Raw genomic sequence first — 26660 nt, 5'->3', positions numbered from 1 at the left:
CCCTATAGTCAGTGTACTGTATCACTGTGTGTACCCTATAGTCAGTGTAATGTATCACTGTGTGTACCCTATAGTCAGTGTAATGTATCACTGTGTGTACTCTATAGTCAGTGTAATGTATCACTGTGTGTACGCTATAATCAGTGTAATGTATCACTGTGTGTACCCTATAGTCAGTGTAATGTATCACTGTGTGTACCCTATAGTCAGTGTAATGTAACATTCTGTGTACCCTAAAGTCAGTGTAGTGTATCACTGCGTGTACCCTATAGTCATTGTAATGTATCACAGTGTGTACCCTATAGTCAGTGTAATGTATCACTGTGTGTACCCTATAGTCAGTATAATGTATCACTGTGTGTACTCTATAGTCAGTGTAATGTATCACTGTGTGTACCCTATAGTCAGTGTAATGTATCACTATGTTTACTCTATAGTCAGTGTAATGTATTACTGTCTATACTCTATAGTCAGTGTAATGTGTCACTGTGTGTACTCTATAGTCATTGTAATATATTACTGTGTGTACTCTATAGTCAGTGTAATGTATCACAGTGTGTACCCTATAGTCAGTGTCTGATTCCTTACCGTCCCACTCCATTACTGCGATCCGTTGACGAAGGATTATTAACAGTGCCTAGAATATCCCGGAATTCGTCTGGGGGGTCGAGTTTTCAGTTTTGGGGCTCCAACCTTAAGGAACTCACTTCTCCGCACAGTTCCAGAGGCCTCCACTCTAGAATCCTTCAAAAATAGACTCAAGACTCACCTATTCACCCAGCATTTCACTAATGTCCCTTGTTTAAGCTTATTTTCCATTTTGTACTGTAAAAGCAAATGCAAAGCACTTTGAGTCCTTTAGGAGAAAAGCACTATATAAATAAACGTATTATTATTCATTATTATTATAATGTATCCCTGTTTGTGCGCTATAGTCAGTGTAATTTATCATAGTGTGTACTCTGCTGTATAGTCAGTATTATGTACTGTGGGCCTGATTCAGAGCCGCTCGTAAGGGCCTCTCATTCGCTCCAAGCGATGTTCGCACATCTGCGCATACGTATGGGTTGTAATGCGCATGCGCCAACCAGTCAGTGCAGTCGGAAATCGTGTGCTTGCAAAATAGCGAATGCCTGGTAATTTGAGTGACAGGATGAGGCGTTTGTGGGTGGTAACGGGAAGGTGCTTGAAAATGGGGAGTGGAGATCCGAATGCAGGCGTGCCAAACTGTCAAAACGGGCGTTTTAAGGGTGTGCATAATTATCAAAGCAGCGTCATCGACCACGTCACTTGGTTGTCTTTTAGCCTGAACTGCTCGCATGATTGCGGTAGGAAAATTCTACCACAAGAATAGCGAGCAGTTCATACGCCTTTCGATGTACTCGATTAATCAAATAAATAGCGGAGATGACGTATGATGCGAGCGGCCAAGGGGCGTCTTTAGAAAATAGCGAGCGCATGTTTCGGACGCTCGCTCAGAGATAGAGGCGTCAACAGACCGCAAAGAGCGAGCACTCAATTTAAATAGCCAGCTCCTTTTTCTGAACGAGCGTCCGCAAATAGCGTCCGGCTCTGAATCAGGCCCTGTCTCCCTTTCAATAGTGTCATATTTCACAGTGTATCCTACTTTTTGTTTGATCACCTTTTGTATGTTTTGTGCTCCCTGTAGATGTTACTTGTCTGGACCGTTGGTATCTTCTTCCTCGGTGCTGTGAAAGGTATAATAAATAATGTATATTAACTTTTATACAGAAAAAAGTTTGTGATCCCGCACTAGTATTATAATGTTTATGATTTATTTTATAATATACAATTCTGACATAGCAAATAAAGGACGTGACATTTAATCGGAATTGCTTTGTCATTATTTGTTCTTATTGCTCATGTGCTACCACAAGCTCTATATATATAAGTTTGCAAAAAAAGGAGAAGAAAAAAAGTAGAGCTATTCTTGCAGTGCACTAAGCTGTCAGTGAATGTTAATCCGTCCTATATTAAAACATATTAGTCTATTCAATTCCATTAAAATACTAACACATAAGGGTTATCACAACTGGCGAAATATTATTTAAAATGAATTCAACATTCAATAGGATAGAAAGATGTGTATGAAAGAATGAAAATAAGTGTATTGTTTTAAAAGAAAATCATGTATGTCGCTGGCTGTAATAATTATATTCTTGTATAATAGAATTGATGTTATTCTCCCAGTATCTTAATTATAATATAATATTATGTGGATATGTGTGGATTCAGCAATCCACATCCATTATTCTTTAGCAGTGATATAAGGGAGAAAACTGTTTATCTGCAGCAGCCAAAGTGTAATAGTTACTATTGTAATAAACTCCCAAAGCAACTATTCAGAGGTAGCGATTTAGCTACTTGTGTAACACTTCACATAAATATTGATAGTAGTCTGTTCACACCACAATATACTGTTATTACGTTTGAGCTAATTAGCTCCGTATGATGGTATCCAGCTTATCAATTCTATAATAACTCTGCTGTTTATTCAATGAAGGAACATATAATATATGGTATTCCCTCAACACTGCTGCATGTATAAACATTTAAACATCAAGATATTTGATAAATAATAGTAAAGAACAGCCAGTCGGCATGTGAAAGAAACGCCAAAGCGCGTTTCGCCCGGCTGCTTTTTCAAGACATCCAAAGGATTATTTATCAAATATCTTGATGTTTAAATGTTTATACATGCAGCAGTATTGAGGGAATACCATATATTATATGTTCCTTCATTGAATAAACAGCAGAGTTATTATAGAATTGATAAGCTGGATACCATCATACGGAGCTAATTAGCTCAAACGTAATAACAGTATATTGTGGTGTGAACAGACTACTATCAATATTTATGTGAAGTGTTACACAAGTAGCTAAATCACTACCTCTGAATAGTTGCTTTGGGAGTTTATTACAATAGTAACTATTACACTTTGGCTGCTGCAGATAAACAGTTTTCTCCCTTATATCACTGCTAAAGAATAATGGATGTGGACTGCTGAATCCACACATATCCACATAATACTATATTATAATTAAGATATTGGGAAAATAACATCAATTCTATTATACAAGAATATAATTATTACAGCCAGCGACATACATGATTTTCTTTTAAAACAATACACTTATTTTCATTCTTTCATACACATCTTTCTATCCTATTGAATGTTGAATTCATTTTAAATAATATTTCGCCAGTTGTGATAACCCTTATGTGTTAGTATTTTAATGGAATTTGAATAAAGACTAATATGTTTTAATATAGGACGGATTAACATTAACTGACAGCTTAGTGCACTGCAAGAATAGCTCTACTTTTTTTCTTCTCCTTTTTTTGCAATATTTACATTTATGTAGACTTTTGACATTTTAAATCTACAAAAAAAGCCATACCTCCCAAACAGCTGACAATAAGTTAATAACATTTACATTTAATACATGCATCGATTTCCTACAACCAGCACTGATAATAATTAATGAGAGTTATGTAAGAAGTTACCTTTGTTAACTCTCTTTCTTTGAAGTCCATAGGGTCCACAGTGAGACCTTGGCGGTATAGGTTTGGGAACCAATTCCAAGCACCACGCAGATAAAGCTTTCAGCTCTGAGGATGCATTGGGTCCTCTCTCCCTATAACCCTGCCCCCAAGACAGAGGCACCTCAATTTCTAAGTAGCCAAAGGCCGGAGTAGGAAAGAGAGAGAGAAAAAAAGACTGGAACACCCAATAACCACAGGGTGCCCTGTGGACTTCAAAGAAAGAGAGTTAACAAAGGTACAGTAAGTTCTTACCATAACTCTCATTTTTTTCTTCAGGGTTCATAGGCTCCATAAGGAGACCTTGGGGATGTCCCAAAGCAGTACTTTTAAGGGTGGGGACACTCCTGCACTGAGAGGAGAATCCGGCACCCAAAGGAAGCATCTTGAGATGTATAGAACCTTAGAAAGGTCTCGATGGAAGACCACATGGCTGACTTGCAAGGCTAAACAGCCGAGGTACAATGGCGAGCTGCCCACGAGGGGCCCACAGACCGAGTAGTATAAGCATTAACAGAAGCCGGAACAGGTAGGACTTCCTGTGTGTAAGCCTCTGAGATAGTCATTTGAAGCCACCTAGCCAATGTTTGTTTTATTGGCAGGCCATCCTTTCATGTGAAATCCATACAGCACAAATAAGGAGTCAGATTTCCGGAAGGAACTGGTACGTCCACGTAAATCCTGAGAGCACAGACCACAGTCAATGCGGCCTTACCTGCCGAGAGGACAGGTGACTGAAAGGCCGGTAGAATAAGTTCCTGAATAATATGGAATTTAGAAACCACCAAAGGAAGAAACACAGGGCGAGTGCGACTCACAGTCCTGTCTTGGTGAAGTATCCAGAAGAGGGAGCCACAGGAGAGTGCCCCCATTCTAACACTCTCCAGGCAGATGCAAACGCCATAAGAAAGAGATTCTAAGTTATAATCTACATAAGGTCTACTGAAAACAGTGGTTCAAATGGAGGCCCCTGGATAATCCAAAGAACTATTGCCAAATCCCATGGTCCCCCTAGGGAGGACAAAGGAAGGTAGAATCCAGAGAACACCCTTAAGGAAGGTATTTTTACCTGGGAATGGAGCAATTCTACATTGTAACCATACTGATAATGCAGAGACCCCTCATTTTCATGGAGGCCAGGCGGAAGGCTAGACCCAATCCAGCTTGAAGGAATGCCAAGACTGGAGATCCTAAACACTTGAGGATCATAGTGTGGTAATCCCCAAGAGCCTGCAATAGCTCTAGTAACTTTATAGGCTTGTAACAGTGGTAATTATATTCAGAGAGGCAAGTTCCCCTTCTACATAGATCTTAGGCTCTAGATTTAAGTCAGTCACAGCTATTAAATATAAATTTAGAATTCAACACAAATAAATTATCTTTACTATTTAATTACATTGCATGTCCACCAATTTATCCAACACCTTATAACATAATATACATGACACTATTTTTCAATATGCCAATACACTATACAGCACAACTTCTATCACTTGCCGGTGGAACTAAATAACATTGATAATGTTTTTATACTGCAGTATAAACTATTTCAGTACAATAAAATGTCTCAAGAGTCAAACCCAAATTATGAGCTGGGAGGTGCACATACATTAGTCCCTGAGCATGCAGGAGGTTGTATAGTGCTGCAGATAACGCTCCAGATTGTTTACATCTACTGTATATGATGTCACTGTGATTGCCAGTGGCAGAGGGCAACCCTTTGCACTTTGCACATTTGTCACTATATATATGCTGCATATATATCTCTATTGTAGTCACTTTATTTCATGTCAGTTTCCAGGTGTGTATTATCTTCCCAGGCCCTGTGTGATCCTCACATGTGGCCGTTACATATACTTTATATAGTATCTCCTCAGTGTGCTTCATATGTTGCTGTGTGCAAGTGCAGGTAGTCCACTCATATGCTCTATATGCCAAATACAGGGGCTGCAGCACTATAACCAGCTCCCTGGGTACCAGTCACATCAGTCTCAGACCAGTCTGCCCTCTTCCCAACTCTGGGGTCTGTCTTGCATCTTACAGACTGCCTCAGGGCTTTCCACCTTCAGAGAGCTGCAGAGCATCCATCTTCCTCCCTGACCATCACCTCAGAGTCTCCTTGAGTAACTGCTGTTCACTTCAAGGTATCACATGTCTGACCACCTGACACTGGTCACGTGACCAGCTGCTGACCTCTTCAGTAGCTGCAGAGACTGCTGGAAACTGTGGTCTGCCTGTGTAATGGCTTCTACATGTGCTGTAGTGTGCTGCACTGTGTAAGACATAACTCGCATAGCGGGGTACAACAATAGCTACTGGTATGAAACAATTAGAAATATGTATGCCACACTCTGTGGCAGATCCCAGCAGAAGCTGCCTTACGCGCTCTAAGCATCCTGATGATGACAGAACCAGAGAATCCTTTGGTCCTTAGTAGGGACGCAGTCAAAAACAGATGAACCAGGTCTGGGGAAAGGTAAGGACCCTGAGACAACAGGTCCAGACGTTAAGGCAGCATGAACGGAGTGTCGATGGAGAGACTCCGAAAATCTACGTAGCCGGGGATGTCTGGGTCAATCTGGAGCAACCAGCAGAACAGTACCTCCACCTTGTTTGAACTTCCGAAGAACTTGAGGAAGAAGGGACACTGGTGGAACAGGTTCGCAAATTGGATCTGGACCCTTACTTCAGCAGTTTGTAATTGTGTCAGGAGGTCATGAGGGTCACCTCTGGGAGGTCCCATCTGCACACTAGGAGCTGAAACACCTCTTGGTGAAGAGATCAGTCCCTGGGATGCATGTCATGATGGCTGAGGAAGTTTGCTTCCCAATTGAGAACTCTCAGAATGAACACTGCAGAGATGGCCGGGAGGCGACCCTCGGCCCATGTCAGAATGTGTGACACTTCTGCCATTGCTGTCCGACTTTGAGTGCCTCCTTGATGTAAGCCACTGTTGTGTCATTGTCAGACTGAACCTGTACAGATTTACCATGAAGTATGTGTTGGGCCAGCGTGAGGGCCCTTAGATAGCTCAAAGTTCCAATATGTTGATTGGCAGGGTTGAATCGACTGATGTCCAATGGCTCTGAAAAGAGTGTGGACTGGTCTATGCACCCCAGCCCATTGTAAAGATTACCCAGACCAGGATCCAAAAAGAGGTGACCCTTGGTTAGATAAGATGGCTATAGCCACCCAGATAGAGAGAGACGCAACACCAGAGAGAGCATCATTGTCTGAACATTGATCTGATGGAGAAATCTGTTCCACCTGGAGAGGATCAATTTTTGCAAAGGCCTGGAATGGAAATGAGCATATTCCACCATGTAGAAGGTGGACACCATGGATTCTAGAATCTGCATTATTGAGTGGATAGACACTCGTCGACTGTGGAGACAGCTGCGCACTCGTAGTTGAAGAGTGGAGATCCTGTCTGATGTCAGAAAGATTCTCTTATCCTGAGAATGCAGCAGGGCTCCCAGATTAATCATTCTCTGTGAGGGATTCAGGGAGGACTTTTTCCAGTTGATTAACCATCCATGCTTGTGAAGGAAAGCAATGGTAAACTGTAAATGACTTTGAAGCACCTCTGGGAATCCTGCTAAGAGCAAGAGGCTATCCAGATATGGTAGCAGTTGGATACCCTGTGCAGGTGGGCTGTCATTGTAGCCATAATTCTGGTAAACCCCGGCGGAGCTGTGGACAGTTCAACAGGCAGAGCTTGAAAATTGGAAGTGTTGCTGTTGCATAGCAAACAGGAGATAATGCTGAGGAGAGTACGAAATAGGTACATGTCCTGAATATCAAGTGATACCATAAAGTCCCCAGGCTCCATAGCTTGGATGATGTAGCGTAGAGTTTCCCTTCTGAACTTTGGCACCTTTAGGAATTTTTACAGGGATTCAAGCTTGAGGATAGGCCTATGAGACCCATTCAGCTTCTGAACCAGAAAGAGAGTAGAATGAGAACCAATCTCTTGCTGAGATAGTGGGACTGGCATAATTACCCCTGCTTACAGCAATGACTGTCTAGCTTTCTGGATTTTTAAGGCCTTGGTCGGGTCTGAAGCAGGGCCTGTGTAGAAAAACTGGTGGGAAGGCCATCTGAGAAATGAGAGTGAGAGACCCCTTTTCCTACCCAAATATGCGTGGTGGTTTGACACCAGCACTGGGCGAACTGAAGAAGTCAGTTTCTTACTCTGGGATCCCCCAGATGAAGGCCTGTCCCGTCAGACTGAGGGTTTATCCACAGGTTTAGAAGCAGGGCATCTGGTGTTCCAGGTGTGCTTGGTTCCGGATATGGTGGCCCTCGTGGAGGACAACTGCCTAGGATAGGACTGGCCTTTAGGCTTTCCTTGAGGACAAAAGGACATAACAGATGTAGTTCAAGGCCTTGTAGTGGAAGTAGCTGAAGGCAGGAAGGTCATTTGTGACACTGCCAACATTGCTACAATCTTGTCAAGGTAAGGACCAAACAAGATCTCCCCATTATAGGGCAATCCTTTAATGCCTATCTTGGAATCCACATCTGTCTTCCATGAGCGCAGCCACAGGATATGTTGAACAGATACAGTCTCGGCCGAAACCCTGGAGGTTAGGAGACTGGCTTCCAATGTTGCTTCTCCAACATAGGAAACTGCATCTTGAATGTGAGCAACAAACGACATCTGATCCCCAGAAGCTTCTGAGGGAAAAAAAAGTCTTCAAATGCATCAGCCCATCTCTTTATAGCGTTAGTCACCCATGCAATAGCCATGGTAGGATGGCAACTGCCCCTGAAAGAGAGTACATTAATTTCAGGCAAGCTTCCACCTTCCTATCCATAGAATCCTTCATGGGAGGGATGGAAGGCATAGTATCGCTTATTATCAAGCGAGTAACATGAGAATCCACCACAGGAGGTGATTCCTATTACTTGCAATGACCTTCAAGGGATGGGTAACATGAGGCCAAACGCTTTTGTGATACCTCTTAACTGGCAATTGCCAGACCTCTGCCATGGGATCCACCAGCTGGTCATAGAGGGGACATTTTAACTGAGTGTCTTGATTTAGGTGCAGGTTCGTCATCCTCTATAACTAAGGTGGACCTGACCACCAGCACCAAAGCAGGGATAGTAATACTTGATTTAGACTCCACCTCGTGATGAAGTGAATCAGAGTCAGACACATCATTCATGTCTCCCTTGTCTGATGATCTGTGTTAGACAGCAGTGCAGACTGGGAAGACACTACAAGATAGCATGTTGAGGTAACCCCAAGTGGGTTACAACATTTGTGGGGGCAGCCAGGCGAACTGCAATGATCCATTAAGGGGCCCGGCATGATGGCACCTTATACATAACCCTTCCTAAGTTAAATCCCCCTTACTCACACCTGCAACACATGACTTGCAGGATAGCAAAATGGGTGCACTATTGTCCTCCATTTCCTGGTCAGACATATCTGATTAACAATTATTGTGGAAATATCAAGAAGTGCTACACTGGTCCTGACTGATGCTAAGATTAGCTGCAGGGACCCACTATCAGTGTATGCAACGCACAGTTCCACCTAAAATATGGCAACATTGAGCACGCAACAGTATGTGACCAACCTCACAAATATTGATAAGTATATATATGTGAGGTCTCAGAACCACCCTAAGTACACTTGTATCAGGGCAGATTGTAAAGAAAAGGGATAGATATACACTGACAGGTGAGAGAATAAAGTACAGACAGTCAGCACTAGCATAAGTCACATAAAATGTAGAAATATATATACAGTATAAACATTACATATAATATACTGCAAATGGCACTACAATCAACTGCACAGATTCAGTGTCTGGGAAGACTATAACACTGTGTACACTGACCCAAAGTAGAGGTACACAGGGGGACTCGACCAAATGCCATCCTAGGAGATCTGTGATGCACCATAGAAAAATGGCCGCCAGAGACCTCAGAGGGAGCGTGGCGCAAGGAGAAAGCAGCTCAGCAAAGCCAGACCTTAGAGGAAAGATGTGTTGAGCTGAGGGGAGGAGCCACTACAACAGGGAAAGCTGTCTCCCCTGGCTGACAATTAACCCCCGGCTTCCCTTGCCAATATTGTCCCTGTTGGTCTAGTGAAAGCACAGGGTATGGGGTGCCTGCATCCTCCTCAGTGCCTCCGGTCTGTCCCCTGAGATCGGAGGCAATGACGGCTCATATGTGGGTCACTGCAAGTGGTGACCCACTTTACCTTGTCCCCGTACATCTGGCAGCAGTCTGGGAAGTCCACAGGGCCTGGCTAGCATGGACCCCGGGGTCCCACCGAGATCCCCAGATTGGTACTGGTGTCACGGCACCAGCGGGGTGACAGAGCAGCAGCACAGATGTCCAATGGACAGTCTGTTGCTGTGCAGTCTAGAGATAGTGAAACTATCATAAATCATAAAAATAGCTTTAAGGGCTGTTGTTATGATCAGAGGGTTAGTCAGGCAGGTTAGAGTCTGTTGGCCAACTTGAAGGCTGGTATGCCTTAGATAGTCATGGCCAAAGGGCCAAGGGTGAGTTGCAGCCTTTGGGCTGTGAGAGCAGCCTTGAGGGCTGGTGTGCCTTAGCTAGTCATGGCCGAAAGGCCAAGAATGAGTTGCAGCCTTTGGACTGTGAGAGCAGCCTTGAGGGCTGGTATGCCTTGACTAGGTATGGCTGAAGGGCCAAGGGTGAGATGCTATCTCTGAGCAGTGGGAGCATCCTTGAGGGCTGGTGTGCCTTGGCTAGTTGTGGCCTGAGGGCTAAGGGTGTGATGCAGCCTTTGGGCTGTGGGAGCAGACATGAGGGCTGGTGTGCCTTGGTGAGTTGAGGCCTGAGGGCAAAGGGAGTGATGCAGCCTTTGGGCTGTGGGAGCAGCCTTGAGGGCTGGTGTCCCTTGGCTAGTTGTGGCCTGAGGGCCAAGGGTGAGATGCAGCCTTTGGGATGTTGAGTCTCTGTCGATGGTATACTAGACAACGTACCCTGGGTGCTGGAATGTAGCTAATGTCACCGGGTTGACACAAGCTGCCGGATGCAGGCAAATCACCCCAGGATGATGATGCACGCCATGCCACCTAGATGACACAAGCATCACTTAGCAGATGGTATGCAGATCGAGCCCCCTGGATGGAACAAATGGCAGCAGATAGACACAGCAGAACTGGACACTGGAACTCGACTGATCAACAGGAGACTGGCACAACCGGAAACATGAGAAACGCTATCACCGGCATCGGAGCAGTGCTGACAGCAGAAGGAAATGGATTCAGGAGCCAATCCGGACCAGCTCCAGAATGACAGACAGGAGGTAGGCGGAGTCTCAACGAATGCTAGCTCGGTGGCTTGTGACAGTACCCCCCCCTTGACGAGGGGTTAAGGAACCCCTAGACCCAGATTTGTCAGGTAAGTCCTCAAAAAATCTTCTCCTCAGGATAGAAGCATGCAATGATCTCTCCAGAAACCTGGAGCACTCCTTCGGAAACTGGAAACCGCCTATGGAAAATCCAGTCCAAGATCTTTTCCATGACAAACTCTCAGCATCCCTGAACAAGAACTGGTGGTGGTCTGATTGAATATCTGGGAGAATATCAGGTGGAGAGAACAACTGGTTTTAGAAGAGAAGAATACAAAGTGTTATTGATCCTGAGAGACCGGGGTAACTTTAATCAGAAACTCATAGGATTTATTTGAGCAATGATTCTGAATGGTCTGATGAACTTAGGTCCCAACTTTTGCGATCTTTGGAGCAGGTTGATGTTCTTGGTGAACAGCCAGACCAAGTCCCCCACCTTTAGACTGCAAGGCCTACGGTGTCTGTCTTCCCAGACCTTGGAATGACCAGACACCTGTAGAAGAGACTGATGTACTTTCTTCCAGACCCACCATAACCTGGAAACAGAGGAAGATGAAGGAACTGTGGTTGAAGAAGTCTCAAAAGAATTGCTCCTGGGATGAATCATGAAATTGCTGAAAAACAGAGATACTGAGGTAGTGGAATGGCAAGTATTGTTGTAGGCAAATTCAGCAAATGGCAACAGGGACACCCAGTTGTTCTGACATTTGACAATGAAGCAACAGAGATACTGCTCCAGAGATTGATTGGCCCACTCCGTCTGTCCATTGGACTGCGGATGATATCCAGATGACAGGCTGACCTTGATGCCCAGATCAGTACAGAAACACCTCCAGAATCTAGCAACAGACTGGGTACCATGGTCCGAAACAGTGTCCAAAGGAAGCCCATGTGTTCTAAAAACATGCTGGACAAAAAAATGGCCAGTTCTTTGGCTGGGGGTAACTTACCGAGCGGAACAAAATGCACCATCTTGGAGAATCTGTCGACAGTGGTCCAGATGACTCTACAATGAGAAGAAGATGGGAGATCCACCACAAAGTCCATTGCGATATGTGTCCATGGTTTAAGAGGAGTTGGTAATGGACACAAAAAACCTGCAGGAGAGGTACGGAGAGTCTTGCTCCTAGAATAGATATCGCAAGCAACCACAAACTCACGAACATCTCGAGGCATGGATTGCCACCAAACAAAGCGTAACAGAAGTTCTACAGTCCTGGTAACACCTGGATGACCCACAGCTTTGGACGAATGGAGATCCTTAAGAACTGCCTTGCGACATCTTTCCAAAACTAACATTAACCCACGGTGCATTTCCGGAGGAGATTCAGATTGACACTGTCTGAGAGAATCTGCCAAGGTTCTTGTCACGGCCCAATGAATCTGAGAAGAGGGAATGATGGTCTCCTCTTTATCGGTAGGACAAAGCTCAACAGAAAAACTACGAAAAAAGGGCATCCGCCTTCATGTTCTTGGACCCAGGCCGAAAAGAGATGGTAAAATTGAAATGGGTGAAGAACAAGGTCCATCGTGCTTGTCTGGCATTCAACCTTTTGGCAGACTCAATATATGCCAGATTTTTATAATCCGTCAATACAGACACCACATGGTTAGCCCCCTCTTAGCAGTGACACCAATCCTTGAATGTCCACTTGATGGTCAAAAGCTCTTGGTTGCCCACGTCATAATTTCTCTCAGCTGACTGGAATTTCTGCGAGAAAGAGGCACAGGGTTGTAATTAATTGTCTTTCAAGTCCTTCTGGGAAAGAATGGCCCCTTCTCCAACCTCAGAAGCATCCACTTCCACTACAAAAGGAAGGTTAGGATTGGGATGATGGAGAACAGGAGCACACACAAAGGCCAACTTGAGATGATTGAACACCTGTACGGCTTTGGGAGGCCAATTACAGATATTCACCCCTTTTTTGGTCAAATCCATGATGGGAGAGACGGTGGTAGAGAAGGACCTGATGAATCGGGGATAATACAGTAGTTTGAGAACCCAAGAAATCGCTGTATGGCCTTAAGGGACATGGGTTGTTTCCAATCTAAGACTGACTTCACCTTATTCGGGTCCATGGAGAACCCCCGAGAGGAAATTATGTAACCCAAAAAGGATATCTTCTCCACCTCAAATTCGTACTTCTCCAGTTTGGCGTACAAATTGTTATCCAAGATTCTTTGCAATATCAGTCTCACGTGTCGTCGGTGTTGTTCCATGGACTTGGAAAAGAAGAGGATGTTGTCCAAGTAAATGACTGTGAAGACTCCCAGGAAATCCCTCAAGACCTCGTTAATAAAGTCCTGGAAGGTGGCTGGGGCAGTGTATAGACCAAACGGCATGACTAAATACTCAAAAGGCCCCAAGTGAGTGTTGAAAGACATCTTACATTTTTCTCCTTTGCAAATGCGGATGAGATTGTAGGCTCTGCTAAGTCGATCTTGGAAAAAATAGATACCTCCCATAACTGGTCGAACAGTACAGAGATCAAAGGAAGACTAGGCATTTTTCACAGTGATCTTGTTAAGACCTTGAAAGTCAATGCAGGGCCGGAGTGATCCATCTTTCTTTTGTATGAAAAAGAAACAGGCATCCACCACAGACTTGGATGGCTATATGAACCCTTTCTCCAGAGCTTCCTGAATATATTCCTGCATAGCCCTGCTTTCAGGAACTGACAAGGCGTAGAGCCTACCCTTGGGGAGTCTGGCATCAGGTAAAAGATCGATGGCACAATTGAAGGACCAATGAGGTGGTGTAACATTAGCTTTTTTTAAAAAAAAAAACCTCCACCAGGTCACGATACGGGGCAGGAATCATGGGAGTTTCAGTGGAAATGACTGCGGCAAGACGAACAGGATGAGACAAACAATGAACAAAACAAGAAGAATCCCACTGTAGAATCTCCCCAGTCTGCCAGTGGATCACTGGGTTGTGTCTTTTTAACCATGGTAAACCCAGAACAACAGGAGCCATCGGACACTGGAGGAGAAGAAAGGATAGTACCTCCTGATTATGTGCACCAATGGTCAACTGTATGGGTGGTGTTTGGAAGGAAAAAGGTAGTGAAGAGAGATTCCTGCCATTGAGACCAACAACAATGACTGGATTATCCAGAGGTTTCGGAAAAAGTCCCAAGGTCTCAAAGAATGCCTGGTCCATAAAATTTTCTGCAGCCCAACTATTACTAAAGGCAGAGACAGAGACCTGGCCATCTTAAGACTTGATCAAGGTGGGGAAAAGGACTGAATTTCTAGGAGAGATGGATCCAAGGCCTAGAAGCAACTCTCCACAAGCATCTAGACCTTGCCTTTTCCCGACTTGACAGGACATAGTTGGGCCATATGTACTTTACCTCCACAATACAAGCATAGGAAGACAGAAAGCTCCCAACTGCATCAGTTCCTCCTGTTCTGCAGAAGTAACCTAAAGAGGAGAATGGGGAGCTAGAGACGGCAGGTTCTTCTCCAGCCTGCGCTCCTGGAGACGTCGTTCTATACAAATAGTCAGACTCATGAGATCATCTAAAGTGCCTGCGGAGGGCTGTTGAACCAGGATGTCCTTAAACTGTTCCGATAGACCCAATAAGAACTGACTTTGCAGAGCAGGGTCATTCCATGCAGAATCCACGGCCCACTTCTGGAAATCTGTACAGTAATCCTCTACAGCCCAGTTCTCTTGTCTCAGGGACCAAAGCTAGCCTCTGCCAGAGCTGCCTTGTTTGGGTCATCATTTAATAGTCCAAAAGCTGAGAAAAAGGAGTCCACAGTTTGAAGTGCCGTAGAAGTGGAGGGGAGACCAAATGCCCAAGTCTGTGGGTCCCCTTGCAGAAGGGAAATAATGATCCCAACTCGCTGGATCTCGGAATCTCAGGATTGAGGCCTAAGGGCCTGATTCAGAGGCGCTTGCTATTTGCGAGCGCTCGCTCTGAATCAGGGCAGATTTTTTTAAAAAAATCTGCCTCCAGGCCACTCACATAGCCGTGGGTAACCACCCACAGCTTGTGCGGGCGGCCTGGTGATGGTCATGATTATCGTGACCATCGGGCTTGCGACGAGACCCTTGTGGTAGGGTCTCATTCACTGCAAGCCCCAGTGAACTTCCTGCTCTAATAGAGCAGGAAGTTCAATACTGACATCACATGTGTTGTCAGTAGGGCTGCCCAGAAATGGCAGGCATTCCTTCAGGAACGCCTCCGTTTGTTCTGCCACCCCCCGACCCGCCTACAAAACGGGGCGAGCTGTATATCAACATCGACAAGTGCCCGTTTTGCTGCATGCCCCGAGCGAGTGAAGTTCTCACTCACTCGGGGCTCGCGCACGTGTATTGCGCATGCTGCGCGTGCACACTGCCTGACCATCGACCCGCTTGGCCCTAAGCTTGAAGTAGAGTTTGCAGCTTTCTTTAACATTAACAAAGGGCCTGATTCAGAGGCGCTCACTATTTGCAAGCCCCAGTGAACTTTCTGCTCTAATAGAGCAGGAAGTTCGCTAGTATTGTATGTCCCTGCCAGAGCTGTATTAGGTATATGGCTACTGCTCCCAGCACATACTGGCCAACTCTCCCTCATTGTCAGGGAGACTCCCTGAAATAGCAGCAATCTCCCTGTCTCCCTGAAGAGTCCACTAATCTCCCTCATTGCACCTTACCCCCATTATGACACTGTTATATAAAAGAAAAATCAGAGATATATACATTCAAATATGATCATTAGTATAATTTCCCTGCATTGGGTATAAGGCACAATGATCCCTATGGCTACATGTATTAGTATAATTTCCCTGCATTGGGTATAAGGCACAATGATCCCTATGGCTACATGTATTAGTATAATTTCCCTGCATTGGGTATAAGGCACAATGATCCCTATGGCTACATGTATATTCTGAGAAATATCAAAGTGTTTTCATCAACAAGTAGATCTTACTGACTGCTTTGGGGCTCATTTACATGTGGATGTAAATCAATTTTAGGACACGCCTCTCAGATGTAGCTGTACACGCCCACTTTACCGCCGCGCTCATAGGTGCTGCTTTCACAATCTCCCTGAAATGCTTTTTCAAAAGTAGGCAAATATGTCCCAGCATATTCTTGCTGCATTGTATTTGTGTGTCTCTGCCTGAGCTGTATTAGGTATTTGACTACTAATTGAACAATTAAATTAGAAGTAATGTTATATTAAGTAGTTTATCACTGTATAGTATCTGTAGCTGATGGTTTTGAATATAGTTTTTTATGTTTTTGTGTTCTTTGTTAGCTTCTAGATATATAGACCCAGATGTTCGCTTAATGGAAATGCTATTTGTTTGTTTAAGGTAATCTATTGCTGGCAATATTAGTGGGACTGTTTTAGGGGTAGTTAGTAATCAGTGGCCTCACATGCCAGGTCCCCTATGTAAGGTTCATTAGATGGCTGGATAGCGCTGGCTGGAGTTGCCCTATCTCATAAGTGTCCTAATTAAAAGTGCCAATTACAATCTAAATTGATTATTGGCGTAATATCAGCGTGAAACAGAAATGAAACAGAAGGAACAACTACGAACAAACAACAACCCAAACATTAATTGGACAAAGTGGGATGAACAATTGTGAGTTCACATTCTCCATACTACTAGATCCTGAGGATACATAACCAGGACTTTCATTACTGAACTCCCTGTTTAGTGGCTACATAAAGCAAACAACTAAAGGCAAAATACATCTGCACACATTTGTATCTATTTATAAGAAAACCCCATATTTAGATTAATATTCCAGTTGGGGGTGCTTATGATTATTTACCACACACTGGTTTATCAAGTAATTTATTCATTTTTTGCACTTATTGTGATCATGATCACATCAAACCAACACCGCACCACTTTTCATTATTAGAATGTGTCAATATTATATTAAGGATTATTCTAATAGCGAAAATGTAACATTTCTTATTTATATAATATGGAATAATTTCTCTAATGATTTCATACCAGTATCGGATTCACATATTAATGATGTGAATCCGCATCCATAATAATGGTACCCCTAGTGTATATAATCGATTTTAGATTACCGTTGTTTATTTCTTATTTTAGTGTAATACACATAATAGCTATTTACTATCAATGTGAGATGTGATGTATACTGATTATTCGTCCCTTTGTAACAAAGCAACCTTATCGGATATATACTACATGTTCCAAATTATTGTCCCCTCATCACGAAGATGACCATAAGTTATTTCTATTCATTATTCTCCAGATATATTTAATCGATTGAGATGGAGATAGAACCACAGTATTATGATATCAATAACATACATGTTCTACCTTGTGTATAATATCACTTCGGTCATTAGGACCACATCGATGTAGGGACACGACTATGAATGAAGGGAAGCTCATTGGTTACCACTGACACACCTCTCATTCATGGCCGAAAGATCTATCATCTCATTGGAGAAGACGCGGAACTCGAAGCGCGAGTGTATTATGACATAGGAATGGTCCCGTTTGACACGTGACCAAAGAAACTGTTTTGAGTGGTCTGCCCACATGAATATAGTTTGGGGCAGTGCTTGCAATCGGCTTGCCTTGACAAAGCATCCAGCGAAACGCGCATCGGCATACCCGCCGTGTGTGCTCTTCAATTTAACCAGCTGAAATATGTGTTATATGATAGATTTATTGTGAACCCAGAGAAATTTGCACTGTGATAGAACTTGTATGCGTGAGATGGTCAAGTGATCTCACCGGTAATTTCACTGACAGCACTGTTGCAACCTCTATATAATTATACAATTGCTTAGAGGACATAATATATGAACCTGCATTGTGACAGGGCGCGAATGCGTGAGGCATATCAGTTACCTCACTAACTATTTGACAAGCAACAGTACTGCTGTGTGTACTGCCACCAATCGAGTCAGTGCTACATTGGTTACAATATAACAAGTTCTCATATTTTGTGTTACTATCTATAATAACCACCCCACAAGATTTCTGGGGGATGGAATAGATAATATATATGAATGACTCATTTATTAAAATATGTATCACATGAATGGGGACTATTAATATTCTATTTGGTGAGATCTATATATATAATGAATCATTAAACTACTCACACAAAAACTAGGTGCATTTACCAAGGGGAACAAGACCAATTTGGTCAATTCAATTATATTACAATTCTTGAGAGACTGCACAGTGGAACCCTGTTAACATGGACAATACTATTGGATAGAAGGGTACCCCCGTCATCCAGTAAAGCCCTTATATTGATATAGGAATATATCCTCTGTTGCATGTGGACATAGGCCCTGATTCAGAGCCGGACGCTCTGACCAGAGCGCTCGCTCTGAATCAGGGCCCACCTCCATTAATATGGAGCGTCCTCCTGGACGCTCGTATAGCTGTGGGTCACCACCCACAGCATATACGAGCGTGCAGGATGATGGTCGCGATGGTCTTGAACTTCACGATCATCGAAACTACGAGCAAAAGCCTGTGGTTGAGTTTTTCAACCGCAAGGCCAGGAGTGATTTTGGCTCTATCAGAGCCAAAATCACTCCCACTGACATCACTAGTGATGTCAGTGGGGCCGGCTTCAGACGGTAGGCGTTCCCTTGGGAATGCCTCCATCTGGCAGGCACGCCCACCATAGGGGGCGTGCTGTCAGTCAACATCGACAGCACGCCCCCTTTGATGAGACACTCCGAGCGAAGGAAATACCTTCGCTCGTCGCGTCTCGCGCATGCGCACGATGGAGCTCCATCCGTCGTGCGCATGCGCAGTGCAGACCATCGACCCACTTGCGAGCGGACAGCCGCTCGCGAGTGGGTCTGAATGAGGGCCATAGTCTCCTTCATACTTTTCTCTCCTACCGTTTTCTCGGGTTGTCACTCAATAGTCTTAATCAATAATACTGTGATTACAAGACTGGAATATCATTGCATTCTATATTAATGGGTATAATACAATAATAAAAAGAGACACATGGCGGGGTAGTTTTTATTATTTTATAAACACTTTCACAGACACCTTTCACAATTGTCACAATATACCATTTTCTTTTTATTGATATTTCGCTGATCTTGGTGCTTTTTGCACCTATTTTTAATGTATACCCAATAAAGATTTATCTTTTATGTCAATTTAATGTTGTATGTGCACCATATATTTAGACAAACACTTTTTTTTCCCTTCATTAATTTAGTGGCTACATAAACCTGGTGCCTCCCTTGCTACTATTTGTGCTGGCTCTGTGCTTTACACATAATCCTAATGCATACTTATCTGTGTTACTGTCAGTATACCTCTATGATAATGTACTTTTACCTTAGCTCTTTTTCTAAGTCTTATATCATCTAGCTCCAATCACTGTCTTATTTATTATTTAATTTCTGCTCCCACCAAATCTCCACTTTGATTATACTCAATAATAAACTTTTGCTGTACAGACACTTTCCCCACACTGTACTATTACTTGCATTTCTGGAAATCTGCTCTCTCCTACATTCTGTCTTCATTCCTACTTTCAACTTTTTCTTCCCCTATTTACATCATCCTTACTATTACCACGATTTCTTCAACTCCCACCTTCACTCAGTGTCTACCTAATCTTTTGTTCTGCCCCCTGCTTCCACCTTTATCCTTTCCCCCTTGTCTCCTCCACTTCCTCTTCCCTTTATCTCCTCTCCTCTGTTTACCTTCCTCCCCATTTTCTCCCATTACTCCACTATCATTTTCTTATACTCCACCGGGGTCCTACTACCTCACTGCTAATCCCTCCTCCCACCTCCGCTCCATTTCACTTCACCCCACATCATTAAGCTCCCTTCATGCCCACCTTCTACTGGCTCCCCTTCTAGCACTGGAGACCGCACCATCACTACACTATTCATCTTGGCCCCCAAATTAATCTCACCTCCATGATACAGCAACCTCGATAATCTCATTCAAATCTCTCCATCAAACTTTGTCTCTCTATCCTGTGCCCTCTGGAATGCCAGGTCAGTCTGTAATAAACTGGTCCCAACCCATGACCTTTTCATCTCCAAATCCCTGAATATCCTAGCCATTACTGAAACTTGGATTTTACCATCTGACACCACTTTTCCTGCAGCTCTCTCCTCTGGGGGCCTCACCTTTTCCCACACCCCATAACCTGGGGGTCACCATGGTGGTGGTGTTGGGGTCCTCCTCTCCCCTGGTTACTCCTACCAGCTAATACCCTCTGAACCATCCCTTACATTATCTACATTTGAAGTCCATGCTTACGCCTCTCCCTCCCAAGTTTCTTGACAACTTTGCTTCCTGGCTCCCTCACTTTCTCTCCTCAGACGTTCCCTCCATTAACCTAGGTGACTTCAATATTCCAATTGATATCCCCACAGAATCTTCTGCCTCTAAACTCCTCACCCTCACATCTTCACTTGGTCTCTCCCAATGGACCTCCTCACCCTACCATGTGAGTGGCCATTTGCTTGATCTGGTCTTCACTCACCAATGTGATATTTCTGATCACTCCAATTCCCCTTTCCCACTTTCTGACCATCACCTTCTCTCTTTTAACCTGTCCCTCTCTCCTTCCCCTCCTCTACTTCCAAAAGCCACCATCAATAAGCGTAACATTAACGCTATTGACACAGTTTCCTTTTCTTCCCTGCTTGACTCACTTCTCTCCCCTATCCTCTCTCTCTCCTGCCCTAATCAAGCCAGTCACCTATACAATGCCTCCCTTACTTCTGCTCTGGACTCTGTTGCTCCGGCGATCACTACTCACACTCGCAGATCTACTCCTCAACCCTGGCATTCCAAATGCACCAGATACCTGCAAAAGTGTTCATGAACCCCCGAGCGACAGTGGAGAAGATCACACTCTAAGGCAGATTTTCTCCATTTCAAATTTATGCTCCCATCCTATAGTGCTGCTCTCTCCTTCTCTAAACAGTCATATTTCAAGATCCTCATCTCCTCTCAGTCCTCTAAACCTCTAATCCACCTCATCTCTTCACCACTTTCAACTCCCTCCTTCTCCCACCCCCTCCTCGTCTCCTTCCTTGCTCTTTGCCCTTGACTTTGCTTCCTACTTTACATCTAAAATTGATTCCATACATCAGGACATCATATCCAACCAGTCCCCCAGTTCTCCACCTCCTCCTTTCCCAGATCACCCCTCCCCATCAACTTTACCAACTCTAACATCCTTCTCCCCTGTATCTAGAGAGGTAGTCATGGCCCTCATCCAGACCCCCCCCTTGATCCTATCCCCTCCAGCCTCCTCCGCTTCCTCTCTTTCTGCCTGCTCCCATCTTGCCCACCTCATTAACCTCTCCCTCTCATCAGGCACTGTTCCTTCTGCATTCAAGCATGCCCTTGTCTCCCCCATTCTTAAAAAACCTACCCTTGATCCTATCCTTTTTTCTAACTACCGACCCATCTCTCTCCTCCCTTTTGCCTCCAAACTCTTTGAGCTGATTGTCTACAAATGCCTTACCGCTTTTTTTCCTCCCACTCCCTCCTTCACCCTTTTCAGTCTGGCTTCCGTTCTCTCTACTCCACTGAATGTCTCACGAAAGTCAACAATGACCTCCTTGCTGCCAAATCCAAGGGCCACTACTCTATTCTCATTCTACTTGATCTCTCTGCTGCTTTTGACACTGTGGACCACCCTCTCCTGCTGCATATCCTTCACTCCCTTGGTCTATGTGACACTGCCCTCTCCTGGCTGTCGTCCTACCTCTCTGACCGATCTTTCTCAGTTTCCTCTCATGACTCCTCTTCCCCCCCACAGCCTCTTATAGTAGGTGTTCCCTAAGGTTCTGTTCTTTGACCTCTCCTATTCTCCCTCTATACTTCCTCTCTAGGTAAACTCATCAGCTCTTTTGACCACATTATCATCTCTATGCTGATGATACTCAAATCTACCTTTCCTCCCTGATCTCTCCCACTCTCTTCTGACTCGTATCTCCAACTGTCTCTCTCCTATCTCTTCCTGGATTTCCCAGCAATTTCTTAAACTTAATATGTCTAAGACAGAGCTGATCGTCTTCCCACCCTCCCACATCACCTCACTTCCCACTATTTCTTTATCAATTGATGGAATAACTATCTCATCTAGTCCCAAGGTGCACTGTCTTTGAGTTATCCTGGACTCATCCCTCTACTTCAAACCACATATCCAGAATCTCTCACAGTCCTGTCTTTTCCATGCTACAAAAACCCTCATACACTCACTTGTCATCTCCAGATTGGACTACTGTAACCTCCTTCTATCTAGCCTCCCCAAATCCCTTCTCTCTCCTCTCCAGTCTATCCTTAATGCTGCTGCATGGCTTATCTTCCTCTCCAAATTCTCTACATCTGCCTGACCTCTCCTACAAGCCCTCCAAGGCACCCCTTCCCTTTTAGAACCCAATTTAAGGTTCTCATGCTCGTTTACAAAGCCCTCGCCTAATCTTCCCCATATACATCTCTGATTTCATCTCTCTTCACTCTCCTCTCCGCTCTCTTCGTTCAACTAATGCATGCCGCCTTTCATGCAAGCTGATTACTTCCTCCCACTCCCGCCTCCAAGATTTTGCCCGCACTGCTCCAAACCTCTGGAACTCTCTCCCACTCCCCATCAGACTTTCCACCTGTTTGCAATTCTTCAAACGGGCTCTCAAGACCCACTACTTCATCAAAGCCTTCCAGCTATCATTCTAACTCCCTGATACATGCTCCTTCCTCCCCATCTACCCCATCTGTGTCACCCCTGTTTGTCTTCCCCTCCCTTTTAGAATGTAAGCTCTAACGAGCAGGGCCCACTACCCTCTTATACTTCTCCCTACTTTAGTTTCATCTACTTCTTACTAACCACTAGGGCACCTAACACTTGGTTGCTTATGCTCTGTTGCTTATCTGGGTGTTATGGTTGCTAATGTAGCAATATATATTATCCATGTCCTGGTCCTGTATTGTATTGTTCTGTAAGTCGCTAGTCTAGAACTTGTTTATGTACTGTGTAAGGTGCTGCAGAACATTTGTGGTGCCATATAAATAAGATAATAATAATACTGACATCACATATGATGTCAGTAGGGCCACCCACAAATGGCAGGCATTCCTTCTGGAATGCCTCCATTTGTGCAGCCACCCCCCGACCCGCCTACAAGCTATCAATCAACATTGACAGCTTCCCCGTTTTGCTGTGAGTCCCGAGCGAGTGAAGTTCTCACTCGCTCTGGGGCTCGTGCACGTGCAGTGCGCATGCCACACATGCGCACTGCCCAACCATCGACCCGCTTGCGAGCACTGTGCGCTCACGAGCGGGTCTGAATCAGGCCGAAGGTCTACACGACTCCCTAAGAAAATGGTCGGGCAGATTAAGTTTGGGCTCATGAACCGTGGGGTGGATGGATACTGCCTACGTTTCCTCGACCTTAATGTAAAGCTCTTGTACTTTCTGGGTAATCAGCTGAATTTCATCTGCCAAAATTTGTGCTGGATTCTGTCCGGGTTTCATGACAAATCCCTACTCAAACTCTTTTTGGGCCGGTGATAATGTTATGATCAGAGGGTTAGTCAGGCAGGTTACAGTCTGGTGGCCGCCTTGAGGGCTGGTATGCCTTAGCTAGTCATGGTCGAAGGGCCATTGGTGAGTTGCAGCCTTTGGGCTGTGAGAGCAGCCATGACTAGGCAGTATGCCTTGACTAGTTGTGGCCGAAGGGCCAAGGGGAAGATGCAATCTCTGGGAAGTGGGAGCAGCCTTGAGGGCTGGTGTGCCTTGACTAGTTGTGGCCTGAGGGCCAAGGATGAGATGCAGCCTTTGGGCTGTGGGAGCAGCCTAGAGGACTGGTATGCCTTGGCTAGTTGTGGCCTGAGGGCCAAAGGTGTGATGAAGCCTTTGGGCTGTGGGAGCAGCTTTGAGAGCTGCAGTGCCTTGGCTATTTGTGGCCTGAGGGCCAAAGGATGATGCAGCCTTTGGGCTGTGGGAGCAGCCTTGAGGGCTGGTGTGTCTTGGCTAGTTGTGGCCTGAGGGCCAAGAGTGTGATGCAGCCTTTGGGCTGTGGGAGCAGCCTTGAGAGCTGCTGTGCCTTGGCTAGTTGTGGCCTGAGGGCCAAAGGATGATGCAGCCTTTGGGCTGTGGGAGCAGAATTGAGGGCTGGTGTGTCTTGGCTAGTTGTGGCCTGAGGGCCAAGAGTGTGATGCAGCCTTTGGGCTGTGGGAGCAGCCTTGAGGACTGGTGTGCCTCGGCTAGTTGTGGCCTGTGGGCCAAGGGTGTGATGCAGTCTTTGGGCTGTTGAGTCTCTGGTGCTGTGTGTCAAAGATGTAAGGGTGTGGCCAATATTGCCGGGTTGACACTGGTGGTGGTTCGCCGGATTGTGCACTTTGGATGCTGAGGTGCGACCTATGTCGCCAGGATGACACTGGCAATGTTACACTAGACAACGTACACTGGGCACTGGAATGTAACTAATGTCGCCGGGTTGACACAAACCGCCGGATGCAGGCAAGCACCCCAGGAAGAAGATACATGCCGTGCCTCCCAGATGACACAAGCAGCACTTAGCAGATGGTATGCAGATCAAGCAGCCTGGATGGAAAAAGCAGCAGCGGATATACACAGCAAAACTGGACACTGGAACTTGACTGATCAACAGGAGACTGGCACAACCGGAAACACGAGAAATGCTATCACCGGCATTGGAGCAGCGCTGACAGCAGGAGGAAATGGATTCAGGAGCCAATCCGGACCAGCACCAGAATGACAGACAGGAGGTAGATGGAATCTCAACAAACGCTAGCACGGCGTTCGGCTCGCATGGCATTAGCTGTGCGGCGGTTTGTGACAGCTGCTAAGCAGCCCCTCAGCAATGTGACCCGACTCCGGCCAGGCACCAACACAAACTGAGGTGTTTCTGGCTCGGGGGCCGTGTAATTGGGAGAGTGGACCCAATGCATCCTGGTAGCTGAAAGCTTTAACTGCTTGGTGCCCAGATTTGGTTCCCCAACCCATACCCCCAAGGTCTCCCTGTGGAGCCTATGGACCCTGAAGAAGAAAATTTGTTTTCACATTTATTAAACATCCCTCCTCCCCAAACTCAATTAATAGTCCCCAAACAACCCCAGCATGAAGTGAGATGTCCATATCCGCATCCAGGAACCACACAGTGCACTGAGACCACCCCATTCCTGGGCAACTGGCCTAATTCTGTGGTACACGCTATGGCGATGGCGCACGCAAGTGGCCAATGTTTTACATATCTCCGAACATCGTTAATTTTAGCATCGGAACACCTGCGTGTCAAAGGCATGGTCGTATCGGAAAAAGGGGTGTGGCCTCATGGTGAATGGGGTGTGGCCTTGTGACGTGCCCCCGTTTACATCATCCTGGGGGTCCAGCACTACTGGAGATGCTGAGCTGCCCCCAGGCTGTGCACATGGGATTGACACTATATAGCATCTCTAATACTATATAGCGCCTCTAATACTATATAGCGCCACTAATACTATATAGCACCTCTAATACTATATAACGCCTCTAATACTATATAGCGCCTCTAATACTATATAGCATCACTAATACTATATAGCACCTCTAATACTATATAGCGCCTCTAATACTATATAGCACCTCTAATACTATATAGCGCCTCTAATAATATATAGCACCTCTAATACTATATAGCACCTCTAATACTATATAGCACATCTAATACTATATAGCACCTCTAATACTATATAGCATCACTAATACTATATAGCATCACTAACACTATATAGCGCCTCTAATACTATATAGCGCCTCTAGTCGTGCACTTCTTGCACTATTATTGGTTTTGCGCATGCAGAGCTGCAGCCCATACACGGGTCAGACGGCAGGACAGTATGCAAGTATGGTCGTCAGTCTGCGCATATGTCCTGATGGTTAAAGCAGAAACCCGCAGAATGAATCTGGACGCAGAGAAAGGCAATTTTAGTGGTCTCTTCGTGGGCGTGTCGTGGTCAGTGACTACGGCTTTTACAGCAGTGACACAGATGGCCATGTTTAGATGGAGATTCTGCCCCTCCATAGGGCTGGTGTAAGCTCCGATGCTGTAACTACACCTACCTACTTTCTGGCTGCTCCCTCCGGGCAAGTACAACTGTAACCATGATGCGTCATAATACGCACAGCGAGGATTAGCGCCGCAGCCGGTGGGTGTCTCTGTACAAATCCCATTGGCCGCTGCATTAGCATAAGGATGAGGCTGCGGCTGGAATAGCGCACACCTCTGTATCAGGCTCTTACTCAGGTAAATTGTATATAGACTGTAATCACTGTGTACAGTAATAATCTGTGTATGAATTTACAGGACACCATTTATTACACAATGACAGCAATAATACAGTATTACTAAGTGTAACACTCTCAGGGGTCTGTTTATTAAAGTGCGGGTGTATAGAAGTGGAGATGTTGCCCATAGCAAACAATTAGATTCTAGCTATTATTTTCTAGAAGGTGCTAGATACATAAATAGAATCTAATTGGTTGCACTTCAGTAAATAGACCCCTCAGTGTCCGGCTCTCACAGACAGCACATGTAATAATGATGAGTGTGACTTGTCCTGATCCGCAAGTGCTGAGGTTTGTTACAGCACATGTAATAATGATGAGTGTGACTTGTCCTGATCCGCAGGTGCTGAGGTTTGTTACAGCACATGTAATAATGATGATACGTGTGACTTGTCCTGATCCGCAGGTGCCGAGGTTTGTTACAGCACATGTAATAATGATGAGTG

The 26660-nt window shown here is 45.0% G+C and overlaps 1 protein-coding gene across 1 annotated transcript in view; it reads left to right on the top strand.

Annotated features, from left to right (window-relative positions):
* The first annotated feature begins 13859 nt into the window (after positions 1–13859).
* The window catches only part of LOC148430841 (pancreatic triacylglycerol lipase-like), a 168975-nt gene continuing 156174 nt past the window's right edge, over positions 13860–26660 (top strand). Inside the window, exons 1-4 of the mRNA XM_088466432.1 lie at positions 13860–13913; positions 14029–14143; positions 16169–16226; positions 26621–26628. Coding sequence (XP_088322558.1) covers positions 13860–13913; positions 14029–14143; positions 16169–16226; positions 26621–26628 — 235 coding nt within the window. The remainder of the gene's footprint in view (positions 13914–14028; positions 14144–16168; positions 16227–26620; positions 26629–26660) is intronic.

Source organism: Taudactylus pleione, unplaced genomic scaffold (genome assembly GCF_031769625.1).
Source record: "Taudactylus pleione unplaced genomic scaffold, aTauple2 ptg003137l, whole genome shotgun sequence".
NCBI classification, from domain to species: domain Eukaryota; kingdom Metazoa; phylum Chordata; class Amphibia; order Anura; family Myobatrachidae; genus Taudactylus; species Taudactylus pleione.
Note: the sequence above shows the minus strand (reverse complement) of the source record. Positions and strands in the feature narration are given on the sequence as shown.